At 32.4% G+C, this 21408-nt stretch overlaps 1 protein-coding gene across 1 annotated transcript in view; it reads right to left on the reverse strand.

Moving 5' to 3' along the window:
* Nucleotides 1–17316, reverse strand: part of LOC147065227 (junctional adhesion molecule 2A-like) — a gene marked incomplete at its 3' end in the record, with an annotated part of 33369 nt that extends 16053 nt beyond the window's left edge. The window contains exon 1 of the mRNA XM_085956949.1: nucleotides 17095–17316. Coding sequence (XP_085813075.1) covers nucleotides 17095–17191 — 97 coding nt within the window. The remainder of the gene's footprint in view (nucleotides 1–17094) is intronic.
* Nucleotides 17317–21408: the final 4092 nt, after the last annotated feature.

Raw genomic sequence — 21408 nt, forward strand, 5'->3', positions numbered from 1 at the left:
AAATATTCTGCAAATTGACGAAACTATAGACTAAATTTACCGCCGCGACAGCGTGACAGTAGGCGACATGCACCTCAATTTAGTTCGCGCTTAACTGTCCAAGAGATGCATTGAATATTGACTGACATCCGTGTCCTTAAAAAACGTTAAAACATTGCAAATGTTTGAGAGGAAACGTGCGGGGCACTCTGCGAGTAGAAATTTTTGAACCTCGAACATAACTGTACACTTTCAAAATTAAATTAAGTTAACCTATACTAAGCAAAAGGGATGGCTAACCTATAGCGCTTTTCCCGCCGACTTTTGCAGTGAACATCATTCGTTCAGTTAATATTATAAATTATCCTATCATGTATAAGTGAAATAATAAATACAACCCACATTGTTTGTGAGAAAATAAAATAATCAGTGACATTTCAAACGGATTGTGTAGTGTCGAAAAAAATATTATTCGCACATCCGAGAAAAATAGTTTCAAAATTTGAATAATTCTTTTAAACTAAATTTACAACCACGACCAGATAACTCACTTACTTACTGAACCATGGTCGACCCTGAAAGGATCATTAATTGACCTCTGCAGGGAGAGGTCTAGGACGATTTGGCGCCGGGACAACTGGACGACACGCAATTCAAAAATAAATAGACGTTAGGTACTTATAGGTACTTAATATTATTATTTATATTATGATTTAATGTTTGGTGAGAATTTAAATATGCACACGTAAATAATGATTTAGTCGTGCATATGTTTAAGTTTCAACGAAAAAAGAGTTTTTTATTTCTATATTAAATCCTTAGGCATGGTAATTCTCAATCCGCAATAAAAAAAAACAATATATTAAGAGTAAAATGAATTAAAACTACTAAGTAGTAGATAGAAACTGATTAAAATTCTTCGTCTACGTTCTGTATACGTGTCTACGACAGTGCGGCGTCCAAGCGTCCTGACGTCCAGTTGTCCCATTCCCCCACAGGGTGGAGGTTGTATTAACAGATTCAAACCTGAGACCCACGACATTATAAGCCGACGCTTAAACCGTTCGGCCATCGTGAGCGTATATAATGACAATTATATAACACATTTACTGACTGAGAATTTTTATTTGGCAAAGATTTGCTGTTTGAAGGAAAATAAAAAAATAATCAACACCATTTTGTAATACACGTATTTTTAATTCAATGAAAACAAATAAGTATGACTGAAAATGTATGCACTATTTTTGTCGGATTGCCCATAACATACCTAAATTATTATAGTTTAGTTTAGGCAGGGCTTAATTGATTTTAAAAATCTAATAAGTACTATCAATCTGCAAAATATATTCTAATTCAATAACAATCAATAAATATGATTGACAAAGTTTAGTGTGCATTATTTATGCTGATTTTTGAGAGCTTACCTCCACTTGCCACTAATAATTCAATAGAAGCGTCACCAAGGAAAATCACGAGCATCGCAGCACAGAAAGCTTCGCAAAAGCTCAATGTAAAATAATAATATTATGTATATTGAATTTGAAAATATTGGAACGAATCGAGATCAATAAATTGAGATACATATTGCCAAAGCTTCTAAAGAAAACTTTTTAACGAAACCCGCACTTATTGTTTCAAATTGACGAGAAGTTTTTTTTTTCATGCAGGTAGTACATAATATATCAAATTGTTTCTTCTCGCTTGTATAATAAAGCTCTACGTCTGTTTCCACTCCATGAAGGTAGAGTATTTAATAAAATTAAACAAACAATTTGGATAACTTTGACAATCGGTTCAACTTTGAGTCACTTTTATTTTCTTTATAGAAGTTATGTGAGATAATATGTATAGTCATGATTAGGGATTCCAATCCCGGGATCCCGAGCTATTTTTGATACCTATGAATCCCGGGATTGATAAACATAATCCCGTAACTTTCGGGATTGATTTTTTTATCAATTTTTATGGAAAATAAAATAAAAACGAAAATATAACAGAAAAAATACTTTTAATAAGAAATAACTACATTAGAAATAAACTGAGTTTAGATGAAGTTTGATTTATACCCATATGTAAGTTGCCGATTGGAAGATTGGAAAAAAACAATGCTTAGCACTATTAACAAAGTAATTCTACCATGATCTCATACGTTTTACGGCAGTTTCATATTTGCTGTCTAATTAGATTTGAAGCGGAAAGGCCATATTCTAAATCTCGCTAACACATTCATTAAGTTTTTACTATCAGACACAGCAATCTCATATTAAATTCACATTATTATTTATATTACAATATTATTTACTCCATTAAATGTATTTCCAAGATTGAACGTATACAATATTAACAATGTCTTAACAAATGTCTTAAATAGTATAAATTATACTAGATTTATTTTTGACCGATTTTATCAATGTTATTTGTAAATATGAAAATTTTATATTAACAATGGAAAAAATGCCAATCCCGGGATTGTCAAATTGTAATCCCGAAATCCCGGGATCAGAATTTTGGCTCGGGATTGGATTCCCTAGTCATGATGTTGAAAAAAACTTCTTATAATATATATAGATGGCTTGTCCGGAAACTTGTACGTATGCAGTTCTCCGTATCACATTTTACCGTGAAATGTAGTTTCGGAAATATATGGCCCTATATTAAAGACCGTCATACCTTTTTGGGTCGTATAGTACTAACATAAAATTCAGTCAGTTTGTCAGTTTACACTTTACAAGAAGCTAGCAGCAAACAATTTTTGAAAATAGCCGAGTTACTGGAGTATTCGTCAGGTTAGGTTATGTTAGGTTTTCATTCTTGTATTCATGACTTTTGCCAAAATCAGCTATGAAAATTGAATTAATGTTCATAGTGAATCTAATAAAATTGGAGACCCTATAGTATACGGTCATCTATTTCCAATAAAAAAAACTCATGGCGAACTGTACCACAGTGAAAATTTTTACGTGAAATTTAAATATAACCGAGAGATAGAGCCTAAATTTATATATTTTATGGGAAAAAATAAACCAGTGCAGAACTTCATACTACTGCTTTGACATTTATTTGTCAATTTTCAGGGCATACAAAAAGAAAATCTGATACGATGAAAAGATGAGCAGCCAATAATATACTACACTACAGAGCCGAGTTAACTCGTCAAAGTATGTATGTCGCATCAGGCTACGGACGAGTTAACTCGTGCATTCTTGTAAACGTCATAACTTCTGAATAAACTAGTTGTGTGTATTTTGTAAACAATATTTATCATTTAAGTGTAAAAATATTCACGATAAACTCGAGAAACATGTTGATTTGGTAAGTTTTCACAAATATTTATCATTTTGTTCATATTTCATATTTTTAAAGGATTTGTTTTATTCCAAAAATAGCTGGCCTACAAGTGTGTCCATCGAGTAAAAGCCCAATTACACCAATAGACTCGTAGACCCAACCAGATTCAACGATCGTCTTGTGCAATCGTCGACTTTAAATAACAATAAAATTACACGGAACGATTCAGCATGCCAACTCGATCGTTGCGACTCTTGATTTGATTGGTTCATAATATACCCTCAGTTGCAAGTGTTATCAATTATAAGTGAACCAAAATATATATTTAATTAATTACTTTTTTAATTCAACGAATAATTCACAAGATTCAAGAATGTAACGTTCTAATTATTGAACATACATAATTTTGAAAACACTTCTGAGAAAATATATTATAACCAATAGAAAAAAATCTTTTTTGAAAATGGAGGATTGAACCTCTCTCGGGTTTCGCGCCCACGCACATAGTACGATACTTACTTACGACAAATTTTAACTAATGGCTCTTATAATACTCTCTGAAGCGCTTTTTAAATTGAGCAGCTACTATTGGCTTTTGTTTTTTTGTCAAAGTAGGTATTACTTTAATTACTAACCGACGTCACGGATCACTCCATGATATTTTAGTTATTTTTTTCAAGATCTTTAGTTTAAACCAGTGGTGCACAACCTATTAAAAAGAAAGGCTAATTATTTATCCATAATCTAATATTTCACGGGTTGCAGTGAGTAAAAGTGTTGAAAAATAATGAATGAAGTAAAGAAGAATGAACGTACTAAACGAGACATACATTTCATTGTTTTAAATTTAATAGTTACATATTGTATTATCAGCTACTCCAATCACTTTTCATTCTACATTACGTACATATTATGTATTTACGTGATAGAACTTTGTATATACGAAATGAGAATTTTGTTTTCTTCAATGAGAAGTTTGGTGATAAAGTACTGTCTTGTTATTTTGGACCGCGGTTTGTGCATCACCGGTTTAAACACTACATCGATAATTATTTACCTTTAAAATGATGTCAGTCCAAGGATTTTTGAGTAGGTACAGTCATTCCTCTTCTAAACTCTTACTCTTCTACTCTACTAAATTACTACTCTATACTTTTCGTACTCTTCTAAATTGATAGGTAATTTCCAAAGAATTTCGAATATAAATAGAAGGTATCTTATACGTTATTAGTTCTGGCTTCTGGCAGATTCTCAGGCAGACCGACTGGCTCGACCATCCACCACGATCGCATCCGATCGCCCCAAGTCGTTCTTTGGAGTCGTAACTGAATTGGAACAATTCTTATTTTTGGGCACGATTCACTGGACGATCTTATCGAAGACTACCGAGAACATACGAAAATATCCGAATTAATCTTGAGCTTCCGAGTATATCCAATAGTATATCCTGCGCGGAGAACTCATAAATAATGGGTACTAAAATACATAATGGATAATATGTAGTAACAGGCAACCGATTTCGAGTGTGGAAGAATATGGGATAAACTTAAACACATGTCAAAAATACGCTTGTCATTCGTTCTGATAACTGCTTTCGGTTTATCCACTGACGCTCGTTCAATATGGGTGTATTTTAAGGTTGCAACACACACTATTGCACGTCAATAATGTGTGGTTCATTTTCGAAGGACACTCACATATTCAAAACCCTGTGTCAAAATGTATTGTATTAGGGTATAGCCTATCGGAATTCTATTTATTAATCTGTTGTGTGAACCTGCATATCTAAAAAATATTTCCACAATTAATAATTAATAAAGTCATGTAAATGAAAAGTGTCTTCTTTTGGAAACGTCAAATTCATACATATTATAATATGTTATACGATAAGCTGATTCAGGTTTTTATTAGACAAAAAAAAATGCTTTAATTCATTTTCCATTGACATCATCTGTCAGAAAATTGAAGAAAAACTGAGTGTTTTATTGGTAGGTTATGTAGGGGTATACCTAAGTAATTTAGAGATGAAATTTCTCTAGATTATTTTTGGCTAAAGGCCACAGTTATTGGATTCTTGCAATCAACCGTGCAAGATTTATTCTTCTTTGTTTTGTTTTTTTCGTGCTATTTATTTATTGCAATTCTTCTCGTTCCGGAATACAAGACGGAATGATTTGTGCTCACAACTTCTAAGACGAGAGACAATGAATTAACTTTAACAGAATTTGTACTCGCTTAGATGAAAATAGTTTATCAAACTATACCAGCGTGTATACTAAATTCGATGGATAGTTTTTCTATTCTTCGTTTCTATTTGCTCTTTGCCCAACGAGTGTTCTACTACTCTAATTTTTGTTCGTACAAATCAACATAGTTATACCTAGTGTAGGTACCCACATACTATTGTAGATTAAAACTATATGTAGCTAGTTTTCAATATAACAGCATTACAATCAAAGATGTTGAAGAAAGCCTCCTTTCATAGAAATGGAGTCTAATGAAAGTGATCAAATCAAATCAAATTTATTTATTTTACATATTGTAGCATATAGGTTAAATGCGACGGAATGGGGCGTAAACCCGTGGAGATTCAGGGTTCGATCCCCGGCCGGGGTGGCTTACTTTTTTCAAAAAAGATTTTTTCTATTGGTTACAATATAGTCTCTCAGAAAGTGTTTTTCTAAATTATATATGTTCAATAATCAGAATGATATATTCTTAAATCTTGTGAATTATTCATTGAATAAAAGAAATACTTAATTATAAATAAATATATGTATAAATATAAATCTCTTTAAAATATTAATATGTTAGCATGTACCATTGCTGGTCTTCAACGGCGTTGAAGGGCAACGGAAATAAACCAGACTTCACGTAATCCGACAAAAAATACAGTTATTTTAAACCATTTACGTAAATTAATAGATTTTGTTTCCACTTTCAATGCCGAATATATCGGTTTTGAAATACCGGTATTGCAATCCCTGATTTGAACCCCCCCTCCCTTTCCATCCTTTTTTCATTATTCCTCCAATAATAATTGTACCCAGCCTTTTTCAAGTTGTGATCCCCTTATATTATAATAGCCATGTGGCCTTCGACTTCCTCCACATTTGCATAAAAAGACAGATTATTAGGGCGAAGAAAAACATAAAAAGTAATACATTAATTATTTTTCTTTCACGTTGTCGTGTTAATGTGTGAATTCACAATTGTCCCAATATTTTAACTAGTCTAGTATTTTACTAACTACCTACTACTAGTCAAACATCACACTTGGTTTGTTTAAAATTATAAATAATTACAAACACATTTGGTTTAATTTTAGTGATCTATGTTTTGTGCGTTGCATTTTTACAACGTTTTTCTTAGCTCGTATTCTTATTTGTCCGGTGGTTTTTTGTCCGGTACAAATCTTGCAATCGATTTTTAACTAACTTCCCGACTAGCTAGACATTTGAGACTTTTAGAATATATCAGAACACGATGCCAATGCATTGTTTAATACTTTTAGCCATCATTAAGTAGAATTGAATTAATTTTCAGTTAATTCTGTTTTGTATGAAAAGTTAATTCGACACCATCATTGGTTGCTAGGGGTCTGGGGTCCTAGCAACTAAATTATTATGGAAATCAATATGACATGTCAAAATGATATTTCAGTATTAATATTTTTTTTGATCGTTTAAGCTAGTCAAGTCAAGTTTATATGATTCAACATAAAATTTAAAGACGTTGTATATAAGAAGTTCTTTTTATCTAGTAGTTATTATAATTGATTTTTTATTCTTCTGATACATTATTTGTTCTAATTTTAAACAGAATATATCTTCGAATTTTCAGTGACCCTTTTAGCCCTATTAAGCACTCTCGATTTGTCCCCGGCAACCAGAAACTATGATTGTTTGCCGCTACGACGAGTGTAAACGTTGATTTCCTTTCTCATGTCTCAAAATTGCTATCAACCCGGTTGCTGGCGGTCGATAGTGCGTAAGACCCCTTAGCCCGATCGCACATAGAAAATATTGATAGCCTTTAGATTTTCGATTGTGAATATGGAATATCAAATGTTCAGACAACATGGAACTAAAAATAAAAGAACACAGCATTATAAGTCTGATTAAAGCGATGTCTTTACCTACCCACCAGAGGCACATAGCGAAAAAATACGAACCTTGCAATTTAGAGAAATTTAATTGATAATCTGATAACATCGCATTAAGGAAGGCACTTTGCTTAGGGACGCCAAATCAAAAAAGTTTAAATATTTTGTACAATGTAGTCGTACATATTAAATTTTTGGATTGTCACCGTATGTTATCCATTATTCTTTCCTCGATATTTCGGGCTCGTTGCAGAGACAATTCTCAGGAGATAATGATGTATTGATATATGTATTGTAAGATGTATAAATTCGAATGCCACTCTAAACACAGTCACACATATAAACACTCCTCGAATGCAGCATGTTGAATTTCTCGATGTGACTTTATTGTCATTCACAAAATATATTATAAATGAATGTACTTCGACGACATTTTCTGGTAGAGAAAAAGTCTGCTTGTTGTATGTAACAAATTTCACTCGACATGGGCCGCAGATAAACTAGCAACATGTTGCATCGATGCATTTGCAGTTTTTAATTCGATTCGACCGGGCTTAAGTGTCAATGTGTCGATTTCCTGAGAATCATATAATATTTTTCATTCTTTTCTTTTTACCAAGTCCAATCCTAATAGGATCATATGGGCCTCAATAGAGTGGCGGTTTGTATTAACAGATTTTTCTTTTACGAGAAATGGATGATAGCCACTTGCTCAACCTATTAGGTCCATACTCTGACTCCAGACAGAAATTGAAAAACAAAATGTGTATTTACCAGACCCAGGATACGAACCTAGGACCCACGACCATAAGCCGACGCTTAAGCCGCTCGGCCATCGTGGGAGAACAGACATCAATTTTACATAACATAATATGCAATTTAGTCTGAAAAAAGTGCGTAATACACAGTCTATTATTTAAAAATCAACGTTCAAATCAATTAAAAATAAATTTTAGATTGCATCATAACAAATATTTTCTTTCAGTTCACTGTTAATTAGTTGGCGACCCCCTCAAAAAACATCATTTCACTCTACTAGGAGTTTCAATTCATGGGATGAGAACCCGTGCTCTGGTTAATAGCCAACCGTCATAAAAACCTGTCATCCACAATCTGGGGTATACTTGTGCCAACGAATAGTGATTCCTATACATATGGATAAAATCACAGATACGCCTCTGATTCAATTTACCTACTATCCAATCGGTGGCTTAACGGCCCACATGCTCAGCGTAGGTCAAAATTGAGTTTTTATTGCATTTTCAAACCATGATCTTGGACATTCCTTAAACGTTGTAGATAATCTATTTATATAATTTTGAAGCCTTATTATCCTTTATATTTATTTTAAACATTTGATGACTACATAAAGTATTTTTGTTACATAAAATAGTATTCTTTTAAACCTCTCGCTCTAGTGTTTTAGAATATAGTCATATTTCAGTACATGAATGTGCAGTGGGGTTATAATTTTTTACATTTATTAATTTTTAATCGCATTTATAAAACCATTAGTATAATTACTGACGAGATAATTTTAGTAAAATATTTACGATAAAAAATTATATTGATAATCTCTGTGATCCCAAATTTGACAATAATAAGGCATTTTATTATTCAAAAAATCGGCAAAATTAACACATTTGAAGATGATTCTGAAGATACTTATTATAAGCTATGTTTTTGATCATTCAAGTGTGATAAACATCTTACGAATAATGATTACTTTATAATAATTATTGACCTAAGAATAGGGTAGTGTTTCGTTGAAATACGCCATTTCTTTTGTCATTCACCAGTGGTTAAGCTACAACATACGGCCGTAGCCATAAATTGACAAACTATAATTGAAGTAGGGAGTAAAATAAACGGTACGGCATTCTAAATCTGAAAAATTCCCAATCTTCTGACTTTTCATTTACAATGTACTTTATTTTTTACCAATAACTATTGTCTGTATTCTGATAAAAATGCACAATAATATGATGAGTGCATAGTAGGCGGTGACGGGCATTATTGGTGACTAAATTACTCAAAATCCCCTCCAAAATAAACTCCCCCTACTTTACTGATAACTACAATGCAATATTTAACCAAACTTAACTTTCAGAATACTTCTCAGAGCTTAAGGGTATACCTCAGTTGAGGCATGGTCTAAAAAGATCGTGGCTAGGCGATGCGCGGATTGCGGGTCGCGGGTGCAAATGACGCATGCCGACCGAAATATAATTTGTCATATAAATCCAATATGCGTCCATTTAATAAGCGGCCGTGCATATCCACGGTTGTGCATATATGACGGGTGGTGGTGGGCACTTTAACGTATGTTCTATTAGTAACAATAATAAAATATTCATTGACATGTTTTCTTTTTAAAGTAAATGGGTAACGTTTTTAGTCATCTTTACACGATTTAAGAATTAATACACCCGTCGCCATCACGAAACAAAATGACGTATTGACACCTCGACGTTCGCTCTAAGGCTGCCAGCGAGTCCAAAATTTCGTCGTATAGACATAGTTGAAAATTATTTGTTGTTTCACTGAAGTATCGCCTTAAAAACAAGTTATCTTAAAATAAATCTGTTTTTGCCCTATACTCCGTTACTTTTAATTTAATTGTGTGATTTAATAAATAAATATTATACTTAATAGACTATTTTTTTCTAATTTCTGAAACATGTCTTCGCTCTATGCTTAAGGGCGGACATGCTCAGAGTAGGTCAAAATGGAGTCAATTTATGGCTACGGCCGTATGTTGTAGCTTAACCACTGGGGAATGCCAAAAGAAATGGCGTATTTCAAAAAAACACTACCTTATTCTTAGGTCAATAATTATTATAAAGCAATCATTATTCGTAGGATGTTTATCACACTTGAATGGTCAAAGACAAAGCTTACAATGAGTATCTTTAGAATTATCTTCAAATGTGTTAATCTTGCCCATTTTTTGAATAATAAAATGCCAATTCTTGTCAAATTTGGGATCATAGAGATTATCAATATACTTTTTTATCGTAAATATTTCACTATAATAACGTCAACATAAATTATACTAATGGTTTTATAAATGCGTTTAAAAATTAATAAATGTAAAAAATCTTAACACCACTGCACATGCATGTACTGAAATATGACTATATTCTAAAACATTAGAGCGAGAGGTTTAAAAGAATACTATTTTATGTAATAAAAATACTTTATGCAGTCATCAAATGTTTAAAATAAATTTAAAGGATAATAAGGCTTCAAAATTATATGAATAGATTATCTACAACGTTTAATGAATGTCCAGGATCGTGATTTGAAAATGCAATAAAAGCTCCATTCTGACCTACACTGAGCATGTCCCCCCTTAACGGGCTTTTATAGGGTAGGCCCCTTAGTTTGAAAATCACTGGCTAAAAGGCTTATCGGCAAAAAGCGATTATGCTAACCACAGTAGTAATTAAGCGCGATGAGTAAATAATCGAAACAATAAACAATCATTAGTTACTATTTAACGGAGAACTTTCGTTATGTACATACTGTTATGTTTTGTTTTGTATATAACAGCGATTACCAGATCTGCTTGGAATCGGGACCTATTATTTCCTTTCCAATACATATTATTATGTTGGTAGAATCTGGCGCTTCAGCGGGGTGTCATTACTTGAATAATTCATTTCAGCTGGTGCGAGTTACGTTACGCGCGCACTAATTCGATGTAAACTTTTAATATTTCATTTGATATGAGCTTTTGATCAAAACTTATGTCAAAATATAAAAAAGGAGTTATTTTTAATTGAATCTAATTTGATTTATTTTTATTTGTTATACATAATTAACATTTACATATTTTTTCCGACCATGTGCGATCATAATTAATAAAATCATATTATTATGGGCCTCCGTAGACTTTAACAGATTTTGTTTTTACGAAAAATGGATGTCAGCCACTTGCTCAACCTATTGGGTCCATACTCTGACGCATACACAAATTGAAAAACAATATGACGTGTACTTGCCAGACCCACAATTCAAACCTGTAACCCACGACGCTAATAGGCCGACGAGTAAGCTGCGCGGCCATCGTGGGTGTACATGTGGATTGCACATACGCAATAATAACAATAAAAGAGATAACAATCTAAAATTAGGATGCCGGACAAAATCTCGAATTAGTACCAAAATCCCAAAAACAATAATCCTTAATGCCGGAATCTAAAAAAAGTCGTATCTTCTGTTTCTAATTTCAATTTGAAATTACGGCCAACTATTAAGTTCAGTTTTTATAAATGGATGCATAATTGATTAATAAAAACAAAACTGTTTTATGGTTGTTTATTGTTTCATGTAAGTATATTTTAATATTACAATGATAGTAGGTATGGCTTTAATATTTTGGTAGTTTTATGTAGTATATTGCGTACAAACACAGTATGCAAGGAACGATTATTCAATTGAGAGATTATTATTTGTGAACCGCTTGATTGAAAGGTTTGATATCGACTGCCCATTATAATCTATATAATAATATATGTCAATTTATGTCAACAGTTTTTGTGACGAGTACCTACTTCATTATCGACTAAGAGCGTTAGTTCTATTTTATGTCGACAGATATTACTACACTTCTATGTATACAATTACAGCCTCCAAATTGGGTAGTCAACTTAAAAATGGTTATTTAGTTACTTACCTAACTATCCACTTTGCCTCAGTACTGACTACTTTGATTACATATTTAATAATTAACGTTGTTCAGTAAGATTTATATACTCGTATTACGCTGTGCAGCAAGAAGTAAGATTTTAATTTATTTGTCAATAATAATATCTACATTACAACTAAATGTATATGCATGGATACAAAACAAAGAAATTATATAAAATATATAATCCATAATCCATTAAAAATTAAATAATTAATAAGTGTATTATTGAGTTTTTTACAGCGAGTAACAACGTAATATTATGAAGTATGTGAATAAATACGAAATTGTCTATTTGACATTTTAATTGAGTGCAACATTGATCATACTTATATTTAACGTGGATACATCAAATTTAATTTTTCGGAATTTCACCGCAAACCCAAAAAAATAATATACTAAGATAGATATTAAAAAATAATTATTATAATGTTTCTATAGGTGTCCCTTACTATGTAAAATACCTCCCCCAGTTCCTACAATACCAGAGAGTACACAAAACAGCGACCACATTAACGTCTTTAGACAACCATGATAAATAATTTATAATAAGATTTCATCTAACCTTTTTCTAATTATACCAGTGAGTTTATCTTTACATTTAAAAAAATTCTCAGCTAATTAGTTTTTGTAAATCGTATTTAGTTATTACATTTTTAAACATTATCATATTAATATGTTATTGTGTAACATTTTAATTATTAGGTTTCTATAGACATTACGTTTTTAAAGATATATTTCGTGTGATTTTGACGGATTTTAAATCATGGCGTATTGTCTGAAATACACATCGAATAATATTTCGTCACCTTACTATTAAGACCTCGTAAGTCCGATATTATGATTAAATGAAGTTTGTTCGACAAAATTTAAGCAAAAAAACATTTTAAAACATATCAAAACCTCGGTTCTCTAGACTAGTATGCTGACCATCAATCGACAAATTTTAAAAACTCGTAAATCTCGTGGTTTCAAACATGGAATTAAGGGGTCTAGGACGATTTGGCACCGGACAACTGGACGCCACGGAATTCTAAAATAAATAGACGTTAGGTACTTATAGGTACTTAAAAAATATTCAATATTATTATTTATATTTAAATGATTAATTATGATTTAATAGTTGGCGAGAATGTAAATATACAGGCGTAAACAATGATTTAATCGTGCATATGTATAAGTTCCGACGAAAAAAGAGTTTTTTATTTGGTAATTCTCAATCCGCGATAAAGAACACATTATGTTAACCCTTAACCAGGTAATGGTAATAATATGCTTAACACATACAATTTGGCTGTGTTTTATCGGGCATTGGTTTTATTTTACCCACTATCAGTCAAAATTCAACAACGAATATATTGCCTATGACTCAAACATAATGAAGTGTGAATCGGAATGCGTCTGCGAGTTTGACGGTTAGTTGTTTTACATGTCTCGACTTGTACGTGCGTTTTTAGAGCAAAGCAGTTAAATAATATCATAATGTCGAAAAAACACAATATCAGTCGCAATATTTTTTTATATTTGGTAGATTATGAGTTATTCTCCTATGTTTGTATTACAATTATGTAAAATAATTTATATTTTGTGAAATATAATGCATGGACTTATGTGGGGATTATACCACCTTTGCCCGTTGTCGTTTAATATTTTTATTACCATGAAACTAAAAAATCCCTATATAAGCCAAATGGAAATTGAAAACATTATATAAGCAAGGAACATAACCTAACCTAACCTAAAGCAAAAGAAGGAACGTTCAGACGATACAGGTTTTGTAGTACAAGACAGGTCCAAATATCAATGCAAAATCTGCAAAGTGCCCTTGTGTGTAATTCCGTGCATGGAAGATTTCCATACAGACAATAATTAATAATAATTAATATTTTTTCCATTTTCTCGATTTTGATTGATTGTAATAAATGTTCAAAAAAAATTGCTTGTTTTATTTTGAAAAATGTCAGGCTGTGGTAATATACATCCCACAATCTACTTGTTAAACCTTTCTCTTACCAGGCAATGGGAAAATCGTTCCCACCTAGTTTTTTAGTAGTTTTCTTAGACCTACTGAATTTTTCATAAGTACATATAATTCACAAATAAATAAAGGTTATATTTCATAGGAATTATAATTATTGCCCTTGTAAGTTCCTGGGGCCTGGTTAAGGGTTAAGAGTAAAATGAATTCAAACTACTAAGTAGTAGATAGAAACTGAGTAAAATACCTCGTCTACGTTCTGTATACGTGTCTACGACAGTACGGCGTCCAATTGTCCGGAGGCCAGTCGTCCCATTCCCGAAATAAGACCTTTTATTTCACAATAAGTGTTATGTTGTAAGAAGAGTCATCGATTAGAGAGGTGTTTAAAATATTGTTTTATTACTTACGTTTTTTCCGTCCCCTCAACATTCTTCTCAAACAGACTTACGAGGTTTTAATAGTAAGGTGACGATATATGTTTTTTTCTTAGATCTTTATTATAATATCTAATAATATAATAATAACATAATATCTTATCGATTTTTTATAGAGACGCTTCAATTCAAAGATGTTTTACGAGAATCGGTTATTGCTGGTCCAGTCAACCTACCGAGTCCATACACTGGAGCCAAACACACGCATTGATTGGTTTTTGATACAAGACCCGCTTCTAAATTATTTGTAGGCTACGGATTCCAATCTTACAAACGAATAAAATTACCATCGTGTTTTATGCAATGTGTGCTAAGATCTACTCGATAGATTGGGTAAAGGTATCACTATCCAGTGGCGAAGGGTGGAGGTAGGCTGTTAAGATCCGACATAAATAGTGCACACTAAACTTTTCGGTCAAACGTATTTGTTTTTATTGAACTAAGACTACAATGTATAGACAGTGTTTGTTAGTTTTTAAAATTCAATTAGGCCCTGCCTAATCCAACCCAGAGTATAGGTATAAAAGCTAAAAATATTATTTTATCTAGATAAAATATCTAAAATTATATCATTAAACCATACATAATTTTAGATATTTTATAGATAGAAAAATATTTTTTATCGATAATGGTTTAGGTTTGGCAGGGTTTAATGAATTTAAAAAAAAACTAACCAACACCATCTGTAATAATATATATTCTTAATCGAAAACAAATAATTATGACTGAACTATTTTTGTCGGATCGTCCATAGCATAGGTACGTAAATATTGTGGTTTGATTTAGGTAGGGTTTAATTGAATTTTAAAACCAACCAGCATCATCTGCTAATTGTTGTCTTATTTCAATGAAAACAAATACGTATGACTGGCAAAGTTTAGTGTGCACTATTTATGTCGAATCTTAACAGCCTACCCCCACACCTCGCCATATACGGTATACCCAATAATTCTTATTTTAAAATCCTATCAAAAAAACCCCACTCTTTGAAGGCCCATAATAATTGCTCAGCCATGGACATTTATAACAAGTATACCATCACTACAAATATGTATATTGGTGGATTTTATTTTCATATTAGTCTATATTGAGAATCGTAACGACTGTCTAATGTTCTCGTTACATATCTCGGTCGATCTTTGAATACAGTCTTTTGCATATCTAACTGAAGGTATGAAGAAGCCAGTGACAACCTTCAATAATTAACAGAACCATCGTGCAGTCGACACCCGTCTTCCAGGTCTACTCTTGGTATTTTCGCTGACGATCCACTTCATCAAAGTATCATTTGATGGATTGTAACCATATAACTGCAAAACTCTCCAGCCTCCAATACCACGTCGCCAAGAAAAATCGTAATAGATATTAAAACTCGCGTGAAACTGATGTATTTGACGAACTCTACGCTTCCCATGCGATTTTCTTTAACGCAAATGAAGCAATCGATTCGTCAAAAAAAATAAAAGGGGGCCTTGAAACAGTTCAAATCAATTATAAATATATTAAATAATACCAAAATATTAAAAAATATATATATATATACTTAATTCTCACAAATTGAATATAAAAATATTACCTCAAAACGCAACAAAATCCTTACAACTAACATCAAATAATCGGCCTGATAAAATCAGTCAAACAGACAACAAAAAAAACCACTAATATTTTTTGACGTCACTTTGCTGCAGGATGTGATTCTACTTAACAGATATATTGATATTTTTACTAAGTACCTACGTTGTTAGTTCGAATTTTTTTTTTGGGCTATTTCAAAATCATTCTGGGCATCTGGGCCTACAAGTCCTTAAACCCGCTACTGACGTTTCCGCTAGTTAATGACTGAATGAAGTATTGAGTCACTTAGAGTCATAACACACATTTTGCAATTTTGTCATTTTTTATTTAAATATACCAATTGATTCTAAAGGCATTAATCTATATAAAGAACAATAGTTGGCTATCAAAAGTCAATTTAAACCATGTGAAAATCGTTGATAAAGCTAATTGTTTGTGTCCTAACTCATATTGTTTAATGATGATTGGTTATCAATGCCTTTCTAACCAATCAGGGAGATCTATTTTTCATAGTGTCTGTCTGCAGCCTTAAAAGTAATATATGTGTCGCTAGATTTCAAAATCAGCCAAGTCCATAATAGATGAATAGGAGAAAAACAGCTTTTTGCTTTCTCAAATACACAGTCACAAGGGTGAAAGTGTATATAATTTCGAGTATAGAATATTTAAAACTAATAAATTCCACATTTTGATAATGCAGAAATGTTAGAAAGCAGTAGTTCTTCAGCAATTCACAAAAAAGTCCAAAATACCTAAAGGCGGACTTGGCTGATTTTGAAATGTAGCGACACGTCATATACTTATATATTTTTAAATAATGTAAATCGACTCATTCACTTATTAATATTCAAGGGAGTTCAATACGTTTCTTCACATTACAAAAAACTGTTGATTGAAAATTGAATTGAAAAAAATTGTGATTTTTTACGATTATCTCAAAACTCGATTTTTGTAATATGTGACTTATGACTCTAGGTAACTCAATTAACTATGGCAGTAAATGAAGAAGTCATAAAAATAGTAATAAAACTATACATACCGAGCTCGAAAAATATTGTAATAACCGCTATTATCCATCCACATACATTTGGCTGCATCGTAAATAGTATTTTGTTTCCACAACTTTTAACAAACATGTTACCTATTGTAACATTTCTTACACAATAACTGTACCATGTTTATCTGATCGGGACAACAGACTCTCGTGAAATTCTGTATTCGCATATTATCACAATACATGTTTTTCGTTATTCCGCGAACTCATTAATAATTAATAATTACTTACAATTTTATTGTTTTATGAATAAGTTTTTGTTTTTAATTTTAAAGTTTAGGTGACAGAGAGGGGTTGTGATATTTTAATTTACACCTGTTATTTTAAATAGGACGTAACACTAGTCGTGTGTGTCTTAATAATAATAATAATTAATATAATATTACTCGTTTTTTTTATATTATTATAACTAACATTGTAGAAAAAATACTAACCCCTAACAATTTGTTTACACTGCAAAATATTTGTAAATACAATTTAATTAGTAAAGTAATACAAATCGTTCAATTCACTCAACTCTACTTTAACTGTGTTTTTTTTTAATAATAACAATAAGTTTTCACATTTTGTTTTATATTCGCGATATTAAAACAGTTTGTAGGCGTAACTGGCGATGTATTCTGACGCGTTCAACCCCTGCGAAGTACAGAGAGAGACTGTCTCTGCTGCACGTTGGTATTTCGTGAAAACTCTCTGAAACATGGTAAGTATCCACTGAAAATCGCGCATGCGCTTCTACACAGTATTATTAAATGGTATTTTAATACTATTACCAATTCTACAAGTTTACTCATTACATGATTGGCGCAGACTCAATAATTTAGCCGTGTACACAAGGAGGGGGTCCTCGGATTCGAGCGTCCTCGCAGGGACGAAAAAAAAACAAAAATTATGCGAATGTTAAATTAAGGGGGAGAGGCATGCCAGCAGAGGCACCTAGCGGAAAAATACGAAGCTTGCAATTTGAGACATTTTTTTGATAATTTACAATTTCAACTAAGTATATTAATTAAAAAATAATATGTAAGTATCTGAAAACATTAAAAAGATTTTTTTTAAGTCAAAGATAAACTTACAATTGTAAAAAAAATGTAATAAAATGTGAATTTGTTGCAGGGTCCATACTTATTATTACATTTTATTTTATGGTCATCTTCTTCTTCTTGGTCGTGCACTCATGGCTGAGGATCGTGACCACATTTAAATTTCGCCATCCTTTGAGCGACCAAGACTTTCCATCCTTCTTGATCTTCCGCTTCTCTCAAGGCAGAATGGATGGTGCCCGCAGACGCTCTTCCTCTGCTTCGCCTTCCCTGGAGACTACCCAAAACTACCAGTCTCTCCAGGTTGTCCGGTCCGTGCCTGACAATATGTCCAAAAAACTATTATGGTCATATTTATTATTAAAATTTAGTTTATTAAGTTTTCAATTTTATAACGTTTAGATTTTTGACTAATTCATCGTTTTAATATTTTTGATGAAGATTTTGATGAATATTTTGACAAACCTGTCGGCGCCTCAGACCTCCACGTGGGTACCTAAAAACATCGCTGTTTGGGAGAATTTTTCGTGGAAACGCTTAAGCGTCGGCCTATAGACGTCGTGGGTCCCGGATTCGAATCTTGGGTCTGGCAAATACACATAATGTTCTTCAATTTGTGTTTGAGTCAGAGTATGGACGTAATAGGCAGAGCAAGTGGCTAACATCCATTTCTCGTAAAAAAAAATACATGTTAATACAACCTCCACTATATGGAGGCCCATATGATCCTGGATCGAACACGGTGAAGTAATAGTAGTATTTGATGAATTGTGTATGTTTTTTTATTTCACTTTTATAATAGCTGAGTAGGTGGTAGATACCTAACAAATTTGCATACAATTTTAGACTAAAAATGAAATGAAGTGTGCCCAAACGTGGCACTTTGTCTAGGAACGTCACTGGTAACATATTATTGTGTAACCTGGCCGAATACCATCAAGCACTACTGCATTAGCCTGTTTACACTTGTCAGTATTTGTGCGAGTAGCAAGTGCCTACTAATAAAAATTACTAAGCCTTTATGTGTACAAAATTGAAGATTGTGTGTGTCAATAACGTTCGATTGCTTCAATTGCTTCTGATAATAATATATGAATTTTCTTTCAATAGCATATATTTTCCCTTCTTTCACAGGGGCCAACTTGACTGCTTTGTCCGCCTCAAGGTTTTTTCATTCAAATTTTGTTTTTCGGACTCTGGGGCCCTATCAATTTGGCCTTGGGCTGTAGCTACTTTATCCCTGTGGTATATCCATTCCTGCTTTGTCTTCATTGTCTTCTATCAGCTGGCATGCGGTTTCCCCCCGCTTCAGCATCTTAACACTGCGTTCCCTCTCGTTCCCTCCCATTGAAAACTTGCAACAGTCGAACGCGATGGCACAATGCTTTCCGTCTGCAAACGACGTGACGTGGACGCCAGTTTATAGAAGACAGACATTACCTACTCTTTTGTTTGTTTTCACAATATATTTTTGTTTCCTTTTTTAAAAAGCTCAAGAGTCTTCAGAATCATTGAATCTTTTAAATCAAAAATACCTAATCTAAAATAATTACAAGATAAAAAGAACTTTTTATGTACAACGTTTTTAAATTTTCTGTTGAATCATATAAACTTGACAATTCTATGTATTAATAATTTAGGACAAATAAGGCAATTGTCAACAAATCATTTTTTTGCTATTTTGCAACAAACAAAAAAATATAGAATACTGAAATGTCATTTTGATCTCCATAGCAACGCACGTATATATTAATAATTTAGTTGCTAGGACCCCAGACCCCTAGCAACCAATGATGGTGTCGAAATAACTTTTCATACAAAACAGAATTAACTGAAAATGAATTCAATTTTAGTTAAAGATGGCTAAAAGTATTAAAAGAATGCATTGGCACCGTGTTCTGATATATTCTAAAAGTTTCAAATGTCTAGCTAGTCGGGAAGTTAGTTAAAATCGATTGTAAGATTTGTACTGGATAAACAACCACCGGACAAACAAGAATACGAGCTAAGAAAACGTGGTAAAAAATAAAATAAAATATTATTAACGACAGTACCTACCTAGTTACAATTTTACTATTAAATTAGACACTATGTTAAATCGAAAATTGCTATAATTAATTGTAAAAATTTTGGTGGTAAGTATATAAAACATTTGAAACGAGTCTTTAACTAAACTTCATTTTCTTTGGCTCGTGAGAATGGTGATCACGGATAGAGTTGGGTATTTCCCGAGAAAATCTCAATTTCGGGATTCGGGATTTCCAGAAAAGAATTCTCGAGAATTCTCGATAAATCGGGAGATTTTAAAAAATATGTAAAAATCCTAAAATCAGTGTAAAAACAAACAAATCCCAAAAAAATGATTTTTTTTTATTTATGTAAGAAGACAAACAAAATAGAAGTAGGAAACAAAAATAATTCAAAACATTCGCTGCGACTGACAATCGCGTACGCTTTTAAGACACAAAATTCCCTGATGTTGCAAAAATTGCGCTCATTATGAGTCGGCGTTGGCTTCCCCGATCAGTCCTTGAACGTTTTGTGTTTTCTGTCCACTTTTTTCATATAGAAAATCATTTTTTCAAATAATATTTGATAATAAAGAAATCCCGAAAAAAGATTCTCGAGATCCGGGATTTCCCGAAATGGTAAAAATTTCAATTCTCGAGATTCGGGATGGAAAATCTCGAAAAATTCTCGAGAATTCCCGTCGGGAAATTCCCGAAACCCAACTCTAATCACGGAGGAGAGGCATAGACATTTATTATCAAATTAAAGCTTCAAACACATTTTAATCAATCAATCCCTATCTAAATACAATGGGAAAAATAAAATATATTTTTTTATTTCAAAGAGAAAGCGACAAATTAGAAAAAACCGCTAAAAATAAGGGTTCTACTGTTCGTTTTTTTTAATTGTTTCAAGTGGTTTCTTGAAACAAAATTATCAATTTAATGTTGTTTAATAAGTTACAAGCGTTGCCAACAATCTTCTTCAATCTGGATCAATCCTGCGATGGTCTGATCTGAGCTTCAGTCATTGTTAATTCTTGATAATGTCGCTCCACTGGTACGCGCACGCACCAGTCGTCTTCTCCCTTCAACGACACCATTGAACATTCTTCTCTCCAGCCTGCTCAAATCTGTTATGTAACCTAAGAATTGGAGAACGCGTCCCTCGCATCTGATCAAATGTAATATAATGATGTTTCTAGATGAAAAAGAAACTCCAAAAAAATTCAAAACAATGCTTCAAT

This window comes from Rhyacophila brunnea, unplaced genomic scaffold (assembly GCF_057557595.1).
Source record: "Rhyacophila brunnea isolate RB1 unplaced genomic scaffold, BYU_Rbru_1.0 scaffold_6, whole genome shotgun sequence".
Classification (NCBI taxonomy): Eukaryota; Metazoa; Arthropoda; class Insecta; order Trichoptera; family Rhyacophilidae; genus Rhyacophila; species Rhyacophila brunnea.